The 15,470-nt window shown below is 41.2% G+C and overlaps 2 protein-coding genes and 1 pseudogene across 2 annotated transcripts; 2 read left to right on the forward strand and 1 right to left on the reverse strand.

Moving 5' to 3' along the window:
• Positions 1-1,305: 1,305 nt before the first annotated feature.
• Positions 1,306-5,329, forward strand: LOC103976430 (protein GRAVITROPIC IN THE LIGHT 1-like; annotated as a pseudogene).
• A 1,405-nt stretch (positions 5,330-6,734) lies between these two features.
• Positions 6,735-8,071, reverse strand: FT4 (protein FLOWERING LOCUS T). The gene is made up of 4 exons (XM_065139041.1): positions 7,647-8,071; positions 7,499-7,560; positions 7,343-7,383; positions 6,735-7,098 (listed from the first exon to the last, which is right to left on the reverse strand). Exons 1-4 carry the CDS (start codon positions 7,917-7,919, stop codon positions 6,860-6,862), a joined length of 615 nt encoding a protein of 204 aa, XP_064995113.1. The 5' UTR covers positions 7,920-8,071; the 3' UTR covers positions 6,735-6,859.
• Positions 8,072-9,301: 1,230 nt separating this feature from the next.
• Positions 9,302-14,302, forward strand: LOC103976431 (uncharacterized). Its single transcript, XM_009391623.3, has 2 exons — positions 9,302-9,432; positions 13,193-14,302. Exons 1-2 carry the CDS (start codon positions 9,305-9,307, stop codon positions 13,779-13,781), a joined length of 717 nt encoding a protein of 238 aa, XP_009389898.3. The 5' UTR covers positions 9,302-9,304; the 3' UTR covers positions 13,782-14,302.
• Positions 14,303-15,470: the final 1,168 nt, after the last annotated feature.

The following is a 15,470-nucleotide window of genomic DNA, read 5'->3' on the forward strand; positions in this document are numbered from 1 at the left end:
GCATTCTGATCAAAATCTCTCTAATTATAAAAATTAAATATTTAATCTCATTTATTCTAATATCATTGATTTTATTAATTAAAGATATAGCATGTGAGCATGAATGATATGAAAATGATAAACAAAAAACTTTTAGCGATGGTGGCAGATGATGGTATCATGGGTGATCGTTGTAGTGGTGGTCGGTGATAATGATGCGATGGTCAATTTTGTCGATGTCGATCCGAACATTGACGCCGAGAAGGAAGATGAGACTAAGGGGTGAGGCATCTATGTTGACATCAAAGGAGGAAGATGAGGGAGGTGACACATCTGCATCGGTGTCACATCATTTTGCCTTCTCTTCCTCCTTTGATGTCGCTTTGTATCTATATTAGTGCTAAAGGAGGTAGGTGAGGCCACCACCATGGTGCAACTCTCAAATCATCAAACAATCACTTTGTCCAATGGCATGATGCATTCGAGGAAGGGGGCGATGAGCAACGAGAAGGAGGGAGAGGTCGTGAGTTTGAGCTCTCGAGCTTTAGCCGACACATATGACCCACCCACAATGTTGTGGTTGCTGATCTACTTCTGGATTAGCTCCATTAGTGATTGTAGTGGATCTAATCGGACGATGAAGATTAATCGCCACATAAAATAAAAGCCCAAAGAGTACAGATCCGATCATATTTATCGTCGTCATCTTTTTGATACTCTCTCCCAACACCATGACACCGGAGGTGAGCGAAAAGAAGAACGAGGGTTTGTTGTCTCTCCCGTTATCGGAGCTATACTCTTCGGGCCTCTATTTTGTATGGTAATCAGTTATTGTCATTTGATCGGATTCCCCTTGGTCACAGGCTGAGCTAATATGGCAGTAGGTCGACGACCACCACATCATTGTGGTCGGGTTGTGCGTGTCATTCGCGCACCGACGAAAGCTCAAGAGCTCGATGCAAGCGTGCCTCTTCGCTGAGCTCACTCATGATCTCTCCCTGCTTCTCGTGGCCCACCACCCCCTTCCTCGAATGCTATTGGACAAAGTGACCACCGGATGATTTAAGCACAACATCGTGATGGTCGCCTCGTCTGCCTCCTCTTTCTCCTTTCACGTCAATACAAATGCTTCATCTTCCTCCTCCTTCAGCGTCTGACACAGATACCTCATTACTTCCTTGTTGACGATATCAAATCGATTTTAGTAAGATAAACCATCACGTCATCGTCACCGACATCATAACAATCATTCACGGCTATAAAAATTTTAATATAAATTTTTTAAATCTAAACATTGAAATGTTAAACGATCTAATTACACGGGTTAATATAATATGTAATTAGTGTTTTTGTCTTCCGATGGCCCGCCTCCCAACGCTACCTTGCTCCCTTCCCTGTCCTTCCCCTGCCTGTTGTTTGCTGTCTGTCGGTCTCGCCCCTGATCTCGATCTCTCGCCACGGGCGTGTTTTGAAGAAGAAGATGGTGAAGGCCATTTCAAAGGTTCGATCTTGGGGTCGTTTTCGTCACTGACTAACCTCGCTCGTGGCCAGTCGAATGGGCGGTGTTGTACTTGAGGCGACGCCCCTCTAAATGATTGCTCCAGCTGCGATGCGATCATATCTGATGGCGATGAGCGTCGAGAGGGGGGATAAGAGATGAGAAGGCCATTTGCTTCGGCTTCTTCACGCGTTACCGTCTGAGGGTTTCCCGGGGTTATTCTACGTCTTGGGTTCAGATAAACCCTATTAACAGCCTATTCTTCTCCTAATCCCTAATAAAGTTGGTTCTTTTCGCAGAGAACAAGGTAAAAATCTGACATTTCTCTTTACTCCGACCTTATTCCCTCATCTTTTGTCTCAAAAATCGGATTTTGCATTTTTGGTCCTGATAGGTTTTGAATCTTTGCATGTCCAGTGACTTCTTTTTAGCTGTTTTGCCTACTTTTATACACATCGGAAATTTATCTTGTGTGCGCGTTCTGTACATAACACATACATGCATATCTACGTACATGGGATTTGAGAAGGGGTCTTGGTAGCAGTGTGGACTCAAGAGAGGTGAGCGGAAGTGTAGATGTGCTTATACAAAATGTAGTAATCTGTTGTTTGCTAGCACTAATTAAGCTTTGCTTTCTGCTCTGGGGTTAGTCTCTTCTCACCTCATAGAAGATTTGTTCATTTGGTCCATGGGCCAATGCTTAGTAGCCTGGAAGTGCTGCTGTCACAAGTGACACTGGTTTCACCTATGAAGTGTTGCAGTGGGTGGGCCATTATTGGGAAATCTTGTTGTGTTGTCATATGGATGCATCCTAGAAACAGTAACACCAAATTGATTCCTTGGTTTGAGTAATTATGATGTAGGAGCAAAGAATCGAAAGCACTTCTCTTTAAAGAGCTTAAGAGAGTTGGAAAAACTTAAAACTTATTAAGGCAACAGTTTATGCACTCATTTTCATCATAATGGTCTATATCATGGTGAAGTCTGGCCCATTGGCTCAGTAGATTGAGAATGAGTATGAGATAAAAGTCTACCTTAGACTTTTCTGAAGGGACCCAATCAAATATGTATCATTGTCTTTACGTAGTCACTATAATTGATTAGATCTGTGGAATCTGTAGGCTACTTTCTTTTGCATCATTAACATCGTAAAAAGAGGTTTTAAGTAAATTACATGCTTATTATTAAGTGTGAGAATATGTCAAAGTAAAAGCAGACATGTTCTAGTTGACTTGTGTAGGTTGGGTAGGACCAGAGCTCAATATGCTGAGCCTAGCATGAACTAATCAAAGTTGTTGTCTTGTCCTAATTTTTGTGGACTACCATGTAGTTTTGTTTGCACGATGAACTTTTTCTCCACTTCCACTTTTTGTTATATTTCACACAATTTGCTGGTTTTAGTCTTTTTCCACTTGTGCCAAATCGTATGTCCTTGCTATATCATCTCAACTCTCTCAAATTCCTGTCAAATGGACCTGTTTATCAGGCGTAGTTGGATATATCGTTCTTTACATATTCTAATTTTGATTTTTTTTCATATTGCATTAAAATAAATAATGTGTTAAACTTCTTCTTGCTTATGGCAGCTCATAGGTCACAATATCAGTACTATATTGGTTACTACTGAGACTTTCTAGTTTATCCTCATTCAGATGTAACCAATGCAACATATCCCAAATGATACTGACACCTTGCTCAAAACTTTTTCAGTGCTCATATAAAGAAGGTAAAAGATATATGTGATGCTGATTGATGTGATAACCCACTGCTATCTTATTTTATATTCCTCTTCCACCTAATTCTATATAAACCAAAGCTTTTCTCTCAATTATTATTTTTTGTTTGTATTCTTCTGTTGATTTTTTGTATATTTGCCCCAACATGGGGATGGTGCTCAGTGTTTCTGTCAATTATGAGAATCTGATGTTCCAGAACACTCATATTCAACTAAATAATTAAATTCCTTCTTTTTCTTTTATTCAAAGATATCGTTGGTATTCCTACTTTCAGAAAGTAATGATATTCTTGTTGTGGTTTCTTGTTTGTTTCTTCCTATTAGCTTTACTATATGCATATTCTCTTCAAAGTTGAATGGAGACCACCCTAAAAAGTCTACCTCTAAAGTAGAACATCTTATTGTGGATAAAAAAGCCTTCTGCTAGACATAGTCCTCTTCCCTTTTCTGCCATCTTTGCTTTAAATTTGGTGATTTATTTATTTATTTTTAATCTTGAATCAGAAGAAGACATGGAGTCGTCAAGAGTGAAACCACCACCAACTCTGGGAACATCAGTTTGGACTTTCAACAAGTTCTTTCATCTCTGCTGCTCTGTCACTAGCTCTGCCAATGGTGCTGGCATGGCCTCTGATGAAGATGACTGCTCAATTCATAAGCTTAAGCTGTCACAAAACTTGAGTGATAATTCCACCATCCTGTCAAAGGGTAGCGGTGATTTCTATGCAGTCAAGCATGAGAAGCAGCAACGGAAGCTCTCCTCAAAGGAGAAAGAAGCGATGGAATCCCTCCTTGCTAACCTCTTTGTAAGCGTCTCTGCTGTTAAAGCTGCCTATGCCCAGCTCCAGATGGCACAGTTACCATATGATCCTGACTTGATATAGTCTTCTGACTTGGCGATTGTATCTGTGCTCAAACGAGTCTCGGAGCTTTGGCATTCCTACTTTGGCAACCACTTCATAATCCCTAATCCCACTTGCTCTCAGTCAGCACTTGCTGCCTAAATTGAAGAGCAGCGCAACCTAATCAAGACCTAGCAGATCACCATGAACAAGTTTGAAGATGACCTCAAGCTCAAGGATTCTGATATTTCCTTGCTTCAGGCTGAGCTCATTGAGTCAGAAAAGGATAACTGAGCTTTGGAGTCAAAACTGCATCCTGTTCCCTCATCCTCAGCCTTGGATGGCCTACACCCTTCTGGCTTAAATCCCACCCATTTCCTTGCCTTCCTCCAGTTCACCTTCAAATCCATTTGATCCTTTGTTAAACTAATGATGAAGGAAATGGAGTCAGCTGACTGGGACCTCAATGCTGCTGTCGGTGCAATCCAACCTGATGTGCTCTGCAGTAACAAGCCTGCTCATCGGACCTTTGCTTTCCAGTCCTATATCTGCCAGAAGATGTTCTCTAATTTCCAGCACAAAAGTTACAATCTTGCTGCCCTGGAAGACCAGTCGATGTGGGGCTGTTGCAAGTATTTTGATGAATTCACTAAGCTGAGATATGTTGAACAGATTCAAAAGCTGAGCCAGCACTCAGCGATCATGAATTTTTTCAGGGTGAAGTATTTGGCACTGGTCCATCCGAGGATGGGATTGTGCTTCTTTCTCAATCTCGATCACAGGGCCATGGTGAGCTCCAGGGCTTCCCAAGCTCAGCATTCTTTGCTGCGATCACGGAGATGGCGAGGCGAATGTGGCTCCTCCACTGCTTGTTCTTCTCGTTTGAACGGGAGTCAGACCATTTGATCTTCCAGGTGCAGCGGGGGAGCCGATTTTCCGAGGTCTACCTGGAGAGCGTTGTGGAGGATAACAACAATGATTTAGGAACCACCAGACTCATTCAGATGCAAGGTCTACCTCTCCTCAGCAGCTTCAAATAACAATCAATAGTCATGATGCGATCAGCTAGCCATCCATTGGTGCAGCAGAGAGCTGTGATATCTAACTGGTGAGAGTGCAATGTGAGAGTCATGAGATAAAAAAGAATAGAAGTTCTTGATCAATGCCTGCGAATAGAGTATAATAGTGGCTTAGCATGGTCTCTTTGTTCTTTGGCCAAGTAACTGTTGAGCTTATGTATTTGATATTTGTAATGACAGATTAGATGTCGATCAATGGTGCATAGAGTATCCAATGTTGATTTCTGATGGTAGATTAGTGGAGGTTGGTGTAAGAGGAGAGGAGGTATGTTAGATTTGAATTAGATGTGAGGCCATTCATGCACCAGTCTGCTTTAGGTTGCATGGTTTCCCTTCAGGAACCATTTCTTTTGGTGCTCTCTCAGCTGCTGGTGGCTCAGTGGCCACTGGTAGCCTACTGCCGGTTTATGGACAATAGTAAGATGGTCTCTTTGTGATCTAAGAGATCAGAAAGTAATCTCTTTGTGTTGGGAATGTAAGGTTGAGTATACATTTTATGCTTTTTGTTTTGTAGTGCATAGATGATGATTCCTACAACTGTAAAGCATAGTTATCAAAATCAAATTGACCTTTGATTGGATTAAACTTAGGTTTATTAAATCACTAGTCAGACCTTTATTAGATCCTTTATTAAGTCTTGGCTTTATTTGATGATGGGGGAATCTGTGAGGGTTTTTATTGACGCAGATCGTATTCTTTTGTTGTGGCTTCTTTTCTTATTCTTAATGATTTCTTTCCTTTGGCACGATGGGTTTGAGTTTGGGAACCCCAAAGTTTCAAACTTTGGGAAGATATTGGGTGGTGAAACTGTAATTTAGTTGGATTTCAGCTGCAATTTATACTGTCTCATCAAAATTGGAAGTTTCAATGTACAAGTTGTTCTGGTTAATACTTACCAAATTTCATCTTTTTTTTTGCTTCTGCTTATCAACCTGTTAGTTACTTTGAAGTTGAAGCATAACAAATTGTTAGTAACTTTATAAGTTAGAGCGTGCAGTTTAGAGTAATGGACTGCTGCAAATTATTTAATTAAATGTATTGATTACACTGCATCCCAGTTTCCTTTATGGAATTCTATCAGCAGATTTGCTGTAATTTTAGTTCAGTGTTCATGTTAATGCCAAAGGCAGTCTCTTTCCTTTTCTGCCTTCCCTTTTCTCCAATCTCCAAATAGGACTTTTCGATGGCACATCAGGTCAGTTGCACACACATGGAAAGAGTTTGAATTCCTATCCATACAAGAGAGGGAAAGCTCCAGATAATTGATATAAGACCAAGAATGTTATGAAATTTACTGTGGAAGCGGGAGGTTCGTGATAGAGCAGCCGTTCTCTATATTGCTCTTGCTGATCTAGTCCTAAAGATAGAAAGTCAACATGATACAGATTTGAACCAAGAAACATTCCTTAGCTGCAAATTTAGTCTCTTAAAGTGATCCTTGTTGTTCTGCATTGCATATTGATCCCTAATCTTTGATTTTTATGTACAGAGAGTGGCAATTAAATGTTTGAACAGATTAAACTTCACTTTATAAGTGGATTACTTTAATTATCAGTTCTGGTATTCCACAAGTGTACATATTGGAAACATGGAAGTGCTGCTTGTGCCAAAGACTCTTTTGCTTCTGTCAGAATCTATATGTGGTTATGAGAGATAATACTGCGATTGCTTGGATGTATGCCTTGAAACGCTAATACAGCTTTTCTAGTGTATATATATATTGCTCTCAGCATCTGTCATCTCTTATGAACCTTCTTCCGCCGGTGCCGGCCTCCCGTTGGCAGTTGTAGTAGGTGGCGGCCACAGGCACCAAGTAATGCTCCATGGCGAACCTTTTTGTGCTAAAGTGGTGGCGCAACTCCGGCGTGAACACCGTCTCCCTTCCCATCTGGCGGAGCAGCACGAACACCACCCGGTGGATCCCTGCTGCCGGCTGGGGGCACTCGTAGCACACGATCTCCCTTCCTGTGTCACCAACATCACGGTTAATTGAGGGAGATTAAGCACAAGGGTACGTATAGAGGAATCTGAGGAACGATGTCATGTTGGCGTGCACATGCACCGCACGATCCATGGGATGGTCGTGTGGTGTGGCAATGGAATCTCAAATCCTTCCCCTACTCGAGGTTGAAACCCTTCCATGTGCGATCGTAGCAGAAAGAAGCGACTCGAGCCTTTTGGGAACTGTTCACCATCGTTCGTCACTCACCGAAGCTTGCGTTTGTGGTCGCTGGGATGTCCGTCACCAACCTACAAAAGCCATCAGTTAAAGATCCGTCAGCTCCGTACCAGCCACATGCCTTTCTTTCTCCGACCTCCCAGAGAGAGAGAGAGAGAGAGAGAGAGAGAGAGAGAGAGAGTTGACCAGTGGAGGTACTCCCGGAGCGTCGGGTTGCTCGGGTTGGGGGCGTCGGGATCCACCATCACCTGCCAAAACCACGAGCGGTAATGGACTCACCCAACGTGCTCGATGCGGAACAGGGGTGCAATCTGTGAGAAGAAGAAGAACTCACGAGCGTGTAGAAGATGCGCAGGTCGTCTCCTCCAACCTGAACAAGAGGCTTGTCGACCACAGCAGACGGCTTGAACTCGCTGCCATTGATGACCAGCCTGTTCTTGTACATGACACCGAGCGACACCGATCGAGCGAACGGGTCCAACACATCGCCCACGACATGGCCCAGGATTAGCGGATCCCTCGACATTCTGTGACCGAAGCTTCTTTCCAGACGAAGGTCGATGAGAACACAGTGTTCAGGCGGTCTTTTATAGGAGCTCCGCTCCATGTCAGGCCAACGCGGAGTATCGAGCAGGACGATAAGAGCGCACAGAAAGCAGGAGACACATTTCACCGCCGCGATAATCGTTGAGGAATCTGCTTTTGTGACCGGAGACTCTCATGCAATTATCGGGTGTACGAAAGGAGAGTGGGCCTTAAGCGGAGGGGGTGGGTGGGTGGGTGGGCTAAGAATGTTATCTTTCTGCATGCACCTCCACCTTTTGTTGTCATCTGATCATTCACGAAGACAGAACAACAGCATCGATCGTGCATGCAAGAAGCAGCACCGCACCAGATGCATCGCAGACTCCATGATGCATTCACGCAGCAAGGGCGAAAAGGGCACAAAGATTCAAGCTGCCCTTTCCGCACACCTTTACCCCATCCCTTGTAAAGCCAGATGATGAGCATACTCGCGATCTTGACGAAACTAACAAGCCCGCTAATCGACCTATATCACCCGACATTCGGAGGGAGAACACATGGAATAGTTGCAGGTCTCATTTGGTTCGAGTTGTAGCAAATATTCGGTCTCGATCTTGATGGCAGGTGGCAGATAACAAGAGAAAGAAACGCGAGTCGTCCCTTCAGAGGTGTCTCAAGAAAAGGAGGGGATGGCTCTGAGAGGATGATGAAGAATTTGCATCTACGGAAGGGATAGAAAGCCAGCGTCCTTCAAGACAAATGCAGATTCCAAGGTTCCATTCTTATTCGGATGTCGTCTTTGTTCGCCAAGGAAGCATATGGGATGTTCCACATCATTATCTACCTGAGCTGCCTGGAAGCTCTCAATTTCCTTCGAATCATACACGACGAACTCAAACATCATGTTATAATGACATCATCAGCTCCGTAAGCTCAAAGGAAGACAACAGAGAGAGAGAGAGAGAGAGAGAGAGATCATTTTGTTCTTACATGTCTGTAGAAACGTTGAAAGGCTCTCCTTTTTGTCCATAGAACGTCTTCTCGTCTCTGTTGCTTATTCGATCGTTATACCACTACTTTACTTTTTGTCTTAAGAAAATTGATTGACTTGTGATTGAAAGGTGTCGATTATAGTACTACTCATTGAGAATTAAATCCTCGTTATAATTGTTCGAGCTTCACAAAAGTCATAAATCGATATATTACGTTATGTTCGTCACTCATGATAAACTAGGAATATTTTTCTTTGGATCCGATAAGCTTATCGGATTCGAATATTGGCGTGCGTTGATAGGACCCAACATTTTCGATTACGGGACCCGTTTTTGGATCCGACTCGATGACGCCGTGTTCTTATCAACCACTACCCGATCGCAACAGAGCATCGCGACCGTCCGTTGTGTCGATAAAAGAGGAGCGCGTTTGAACCTCGACCGCTTGTTCCTCGCTTCCACCCCTCCGCAGCTCATGTCGAGAGAGCGACGCCGTGCCTCCCGACGCGATTCTGCTCCTTCCCCTCCCGTTTCGATGGATGGATGGATGGATCGATCGATCGATCTTGGGGTCCAGTTGCTCCAATCTTTGAATACGGAGAGGTGCGGCCCTAACTCCAGCATTACTTGATTTTTCCCCTTGTTTATTCAAAATTAGATGAAACTAGCACATTTTTAGAGTCCAGAGGAAATGGGTTTTCCCTAATCTGCGGAAAGAAGATGCCTTTCTTTGGGTGGAAATCCTTGTCCCTTTTGTGTATTTAGGTTTAGAGTGTCCATAATTAACTGCAATTTATGTAAGATAGCCCTAGATATATTGTGATTGTTTTGGGAAGTCAATTGGAATACTTGTTCTTGCGATTGAAGGGTTTGGACAAGTGTTTAAGACGGTCATTTTGACAAATCCCTTTTTAAGTTGATAAGGTGTACGGTGAGGAGTAGGGGAACCAAGGATATCATAGATCCGTCGTATCTTTCTTATCCTTGAGATACCTTTTGAAGCTCACGAGCTCTGAAAGAGTAAAACCGTGTGGGTACGTCCATCGCCCAAAGTAGACAATACCTCGAAAACCTACGGGCCGCACCATTGGTGGATCGACCAAATGTTCCCTTATCAGAAGTGAATTAGTTCCTTTAGATGAATCAACATAAAAATCTTTGGGCTTCAAATCAATACTCAAGTATTTCTTGAAGAAATCCTGTTATACTGTAAGATCCATCATCTATTTTTGATATGCTGTTTCTCTAGTTAGACTGAGACAATTAATCTCAAAGCTTAGGCCATAATATGATTTCTATTCTTGACATATTGCTTAAACCCAACACTTGCGATTTTGAATTCATCATTGAACACATGACCCTCCATTCTGATATCTTCTTAAATTTTTTATCAATATTACTGCATCTGTAAACTAAAGTCAACAGATGAAACATAATCTGATTTATATTCTTCACAATTTATGAGAAAAAAAGGAGCTTTTTATTATTTAACTTGTAGTCACGTTTGGAGATTTCATCTTCCACACTCCTGAGTCTTGACTGTGCTGATGGCAGATCTTGCCATCCCTGTAGAATTTGAGCTGGGGTGTTGACCAAGCTGGAGATCTACTTTTCCTTTGATACATCCACACTCCTTAATACTTTTGGAACACTGAAACCAGACTGCACTCTGTTCAGTTCTTTCGTTTGACATTCTTGTGGATGACATGATGAGAGGAATCCAAGAAGATGCTTTTGCATATTTTCTGGTGTTTGGGTGTTGGATGATAGCTAAGTTGAGAAATCTAATAGAAAACATGGCAAGGATTGCCTGATCTGAGTGTTCTCTCCAAAATATCGGCAGACTTCTGAACACATGCATTTCCACTTTGCTGTTCAATCTATATATAACACTTTGTTGATGTTCACAAGAATGCTTTTAACTTCATCAAAATCCAGGTTGAACATCAACAGAGAAAGATGCAGAATGGAAATCTCCTCAAGTTTAATACATCTCAATTGAATACATTGCTTGCTATCATAAATCATTGGCATCTATTACAAACTCAAACTTTTGGAAGACAGAGTATGGCAAACATATAATATCAGAGCCTTTAGATCATATCGTTCTTAGTTACTGCATTAAAAAGACTTAACCCAGTGAAAGCCTAATAATTAATAGAACGAAGTTGGTTATCTATGTGGTTTGACCCAGGTCTTTCAAGTGTGTTGAAACCTCAGTTTAGCTCTCTCTCTCTCTCTCTCTCTCTCTCTCTCTATCTATCTATCTATGCGTTTGGAGTTTGTGGGGCTATATGCCAATGTTTCTCATTTGAACAATAAGTGATGCATGGCTGAAGGGATTTGCTCAGAATCTCCTTCAAAGTAAACTCTAAAATAATATCAAAAGATTAGAGATTTGGGAGACAAAGAGTCTGGTTCTGAGTTATTAACTTTCTAATGCTGAAGTCATATTAGCAGTTTCGTCAAGCTGAGAGAGACTAAAACTTCAAGGTTTCCTATAAAAATTCCTCAAGCTGTATCTTAGAAGCTCAAAGGTCAACCGGGGGAGATTTTTGAATTGGCATGCTTGATCCTTGCACTAGGTAAATAAAATATTCATTGTTTAAGATCTGAGAGGAGTTTTAGAATGATGACTGAGTTCACCAGTACAAGAACAAGAGAAAAGGTCATATAGGTGTCAGACAGCAACATCTAATAGACTTGCTTGCTACCACCCTTCATGTTGTTTCTCAGCGTCTTAAAAATGCTTTCTCTACACCATTTTTTTATTGCATGCTTTAGTTCTCGTATCATATGGATTTTTAATAATTGGCTTAATTTGGATGGGTATTTTATTTTTTAGAAAAATATTAATATGTGAAATGAAGATCACAAGAGAGTTTAAAATAGGCACACATTACTATAAATTGCAAGAGTCCCATGACAACTTAGCATTTAAACTTTTGGATTATATTAGTGTTCAATCATATATATTGGTCTTTACCAGTTGTCTCAGGCCTATTTATTTAGGACCTTGAACGTAGTATCAAGAGGTTGATTGTCGAAAGAGAGAGAGAGAGAGAGAGAGAGAGAGAGGAACGATTACTCAAGTTGGCTGTAGGCGAATAAGTCATGTGATAGGGAGACAATCAACATTTTCAGATCCTTTTATATTGTGATAACAATGAAGCTTACAAATAAACCTCCATTGTCCTATAATTTTCTATTTATCCCCAAAAGAAACTTCACTAGCCAAAATGTTTCACAAATTAGATGGTTAATGTCCTTTCATGGTTTTTAGGATTTTGAATGTTAGTTAGACTTTGTGACATAGATAGTTCTACGTAAAGTCACTCAAAAGAAATATAAATCTAGTCAAGCTACATCTCATATAAGCAATTGGCCATCTAATGTAATTAAGCTGATAGATAACTTGAGCTTTGAACTTAGCCAAGTTCATATAGAAAAAATGATATGTAGTTGTGTGATCAACTAAGTTCAGAATAATCAAATCTATAGTACCGAAGTTTGGTGACATTAAGTTCTTATAAGTTTTCTTGGAAACTTCAGCAATAGGTTTTTTCCTTTTTCATTCCAACTTTGTTGCTTATTCTTTTAGGGTTGTATATTTTCTGACTTGGTTGCTTCTTCTCGCGTGATTATAGATCTTGGGTTGGTAATATTCTATACGCTACTACTTGCAATTACATGTCAAATCATACAAATCTTGAGCCTTAATTTGCTTTTTTAGTCAGCTTCTTTACTCTTCAAGCTAAGCTTTCTGAGACTAACCAGCAGTTCATGATCTTGAATGACCAGCCTATTCTCCTTGAACTTAAATGTCTGTAATCATCATCATCATCATCATCATCAAGCTTGAGCAAGACCTACTCCTTTACTCTCTAATGCCCAGGTTTTCAGAACCCTACATATCTTTCTATCAACACTTTCATCTATTTCGAGAACTCAAATGACCTTGCAACTTGTGCTGTGGCCCTAACACTGTCACAACACGTCGTAGAATCCACTATATCTTTCGTTAACCGCGTCCTCATTGCAAAACCACCAATCCCAATCCCCAAATTTCATGATCCGAAGAAGAAAAAGTCAACATATCCCCTTCCCCGATCCAAGACTACGCTATTCCCGCCGGAAAAGTGGATCACATTTGTAGTACCAAGAACAGCATCAGAGTCATCGTCAAGCAAACCTCATTTTCCATAATGATACTAATTCACCATCCCATCAGATCTATCAATTAATGTTTCTGATCTCGATGCTTGCACTTTGTGAATACTCTTTTGACTTGAAGCGAGGTTGTGCAAGTGCGACCAGCGCAAACAGCCTCATGTGCTTCCTCTTAATGAGCTCACATTTCTAGGAGCCAAAGCTGGCAGTGTAGACCAACGGCGGCGAGACCATGGGATGTGAGGTCGTGGGTTGTGGACGTGAATGCATGGTTTCTTTATGCCGTTCCTCTCGTTCATATACCGAGATCTGTAACCCTTACCTCACTCGAGCAAGAGGGAGAGAGAGAGGAGGAGAGAATGGCCACCACCTGCCTCTCTCCCCGGCGTCTGCTCGTCACCCTTCTCCTGCTCGCTCTCGCGTCGGTCACACCACAACGTAGCGACGCGGCTGAGCTCAGGGTTCCGCGTGCACGGAGTCGATTCCTGGCGCAGGAGGCCGTGAAGAAGGGCGACCGGTGCGACCCGGTCACCAACAACAGATGCTCAGTGCTGCAGCCCAAGGACGGCACGCAGCTCCTCTACTGCTGCAAGAAGCACTGCCGCAACGTGCTCAGCGACCGCAACAACTGCGGCGCCTGCGGCGTCCGGTGCGGCTTCGGGCAGTTGTGCTGCAAGGGGAAGTGCACCGCCGTGGCCTACGACGTCAACAACTGCGGCAAGTGCGGCACCGTGTGCCAGCCGGGGTTGCGATGCGAGTATGGTAGTTGTGGCTATGCCTGATCTTGAGCTAGGAACTGCATTCTTCTTCTCTGCGAGATGCAGATTATAGTCTGTCTCTCTCTCTCTCTCTCTCTCTCTCTCTCTCTCTCTCTCTCTCTCTCTCTATATATATATATATATATATATATATATATATATATGGATTAAGGTGGTTTGGAGTGGGGAGTGAGAGGACGATGGATAGAAGCTTACTGTCCACTAAAACAACTTGCTCTCTACTTTTTCTTGCTTCTGTGAAGGGTTTAGCACAGGATGTATACCAATCCTTTGTAAACAAGCATAATAATTTCTCTTCTTCTTGAGCAATGATTCGGTTTAGTGAATGCTTTGATTAGGTTATTTTCCATGTAATTCTTAACAACAGTGTAAAGGACATACTTTATGTGCATCGAGTAGTAGACACAAGACACCATGGACCAAAAAATTACTATTTTTATTCTTAGTTTAGACCACCCATTTTGGACAACTGATATAAAATTTGTATGCAGTCCTGACTTTTTATTATTTTGTAAAAAGATTTGGATGGTTGAAATGGAAGAATGAGACTTGATGGATGGTTGGGTGGGCCTTGGACACAAAGGTTATGTTCTAGGCTGCAAAGATTACTTGTTTTTTATAAGCATACTACAACATCAGATATTGGTCAATATTTACATTCTTTTTAGCTATTTATTTATATATATGTTTGAGCTATTGAAAACCAATAGATAAACGCAAGAGAAAATTTATCATGTTTTAATTGATCAGAAAATATCATAATTCTTCAAATGTATATAGTTAGATATCCTTAACCTATATGAATTCATCACAAATTGGATTTGCAAGGTTTGAAATCAAATGCAAAGTAATCTATAAATGAGGGTGCAAAGTACTCCTCAACCTATATGAATTCATGACAAATTGGATTTGTGAAGGTTTGAAACAAAATGTAAAGATCTAAGGTGCAAAGTACTTCCTCTGTATGTATAAACTAATGGAAATCCTTAACTTATATGACTTCATGACAAATTGTGAAGGTTTGAAATGGAAAGCAAAGATAGCTACAATAAAGGTTCAGAGTACTCCTTCTGTATGTATAAACTGATCAGTAGATATTGAAGACTCTTTGTTGCATATCACAACCAGACAATCAACACCAGACATTAATAATCATGTAAGTAGTAGCTGTTGATGCATGTTGATATATTGTTGCACAAAGCGATAGATCTCATATTCAAATATGCATGTGAGGGTCATGTACATCATTTAACATAATAAAAAAATATATATATTTTTAAAATAATTATGTAAGTAAAATTGGTCCTTTGATTTCCCAAAAGGTGCCATGACTTAGGTATTGGTGCAATTCCTACACAGAATTAATAGAGCATTTATTATTATCATAAGCAATACTGGTGATCCATCTCTTATCTTTAATCAGATGACACAAGATTGAGATATTAGAAACACAAGACAATGGTCCATTGACTCCTAAACATTTTGGTATGAATGATGGTGGTGAATAAATGCACAGTTCCTATCACTCATAACCTTGGTGCAGGTAATTGATGAGGGTATTGGAATTTGGATGGTTAGTCCCAAGAATGATTCCCCTCATTGCTTCCATTTCTCTTATACACAGAACAGTTATAGACTTGTCACAACACATTATCCTGACAAAGCTGAAATATGAGTCTGAGTAACTCCAAT

This window comes from Musa acuminata, chromosome BXJ3-2 (genome assembly GCF_036884655.1).
Source record: "Musa acuminata AAA Group cultivar baxijiao chromosome BXJ3-2, Cavendish_Baxijiao_AAA, whole genome shotgun sequence".
NCBI classification, from domain to species: Eukaryota; Viridiplantae; Streptophyta; class Magnoliopsida; order Zingiberales; family Musaceae; genus Musa; species Musa acuminata.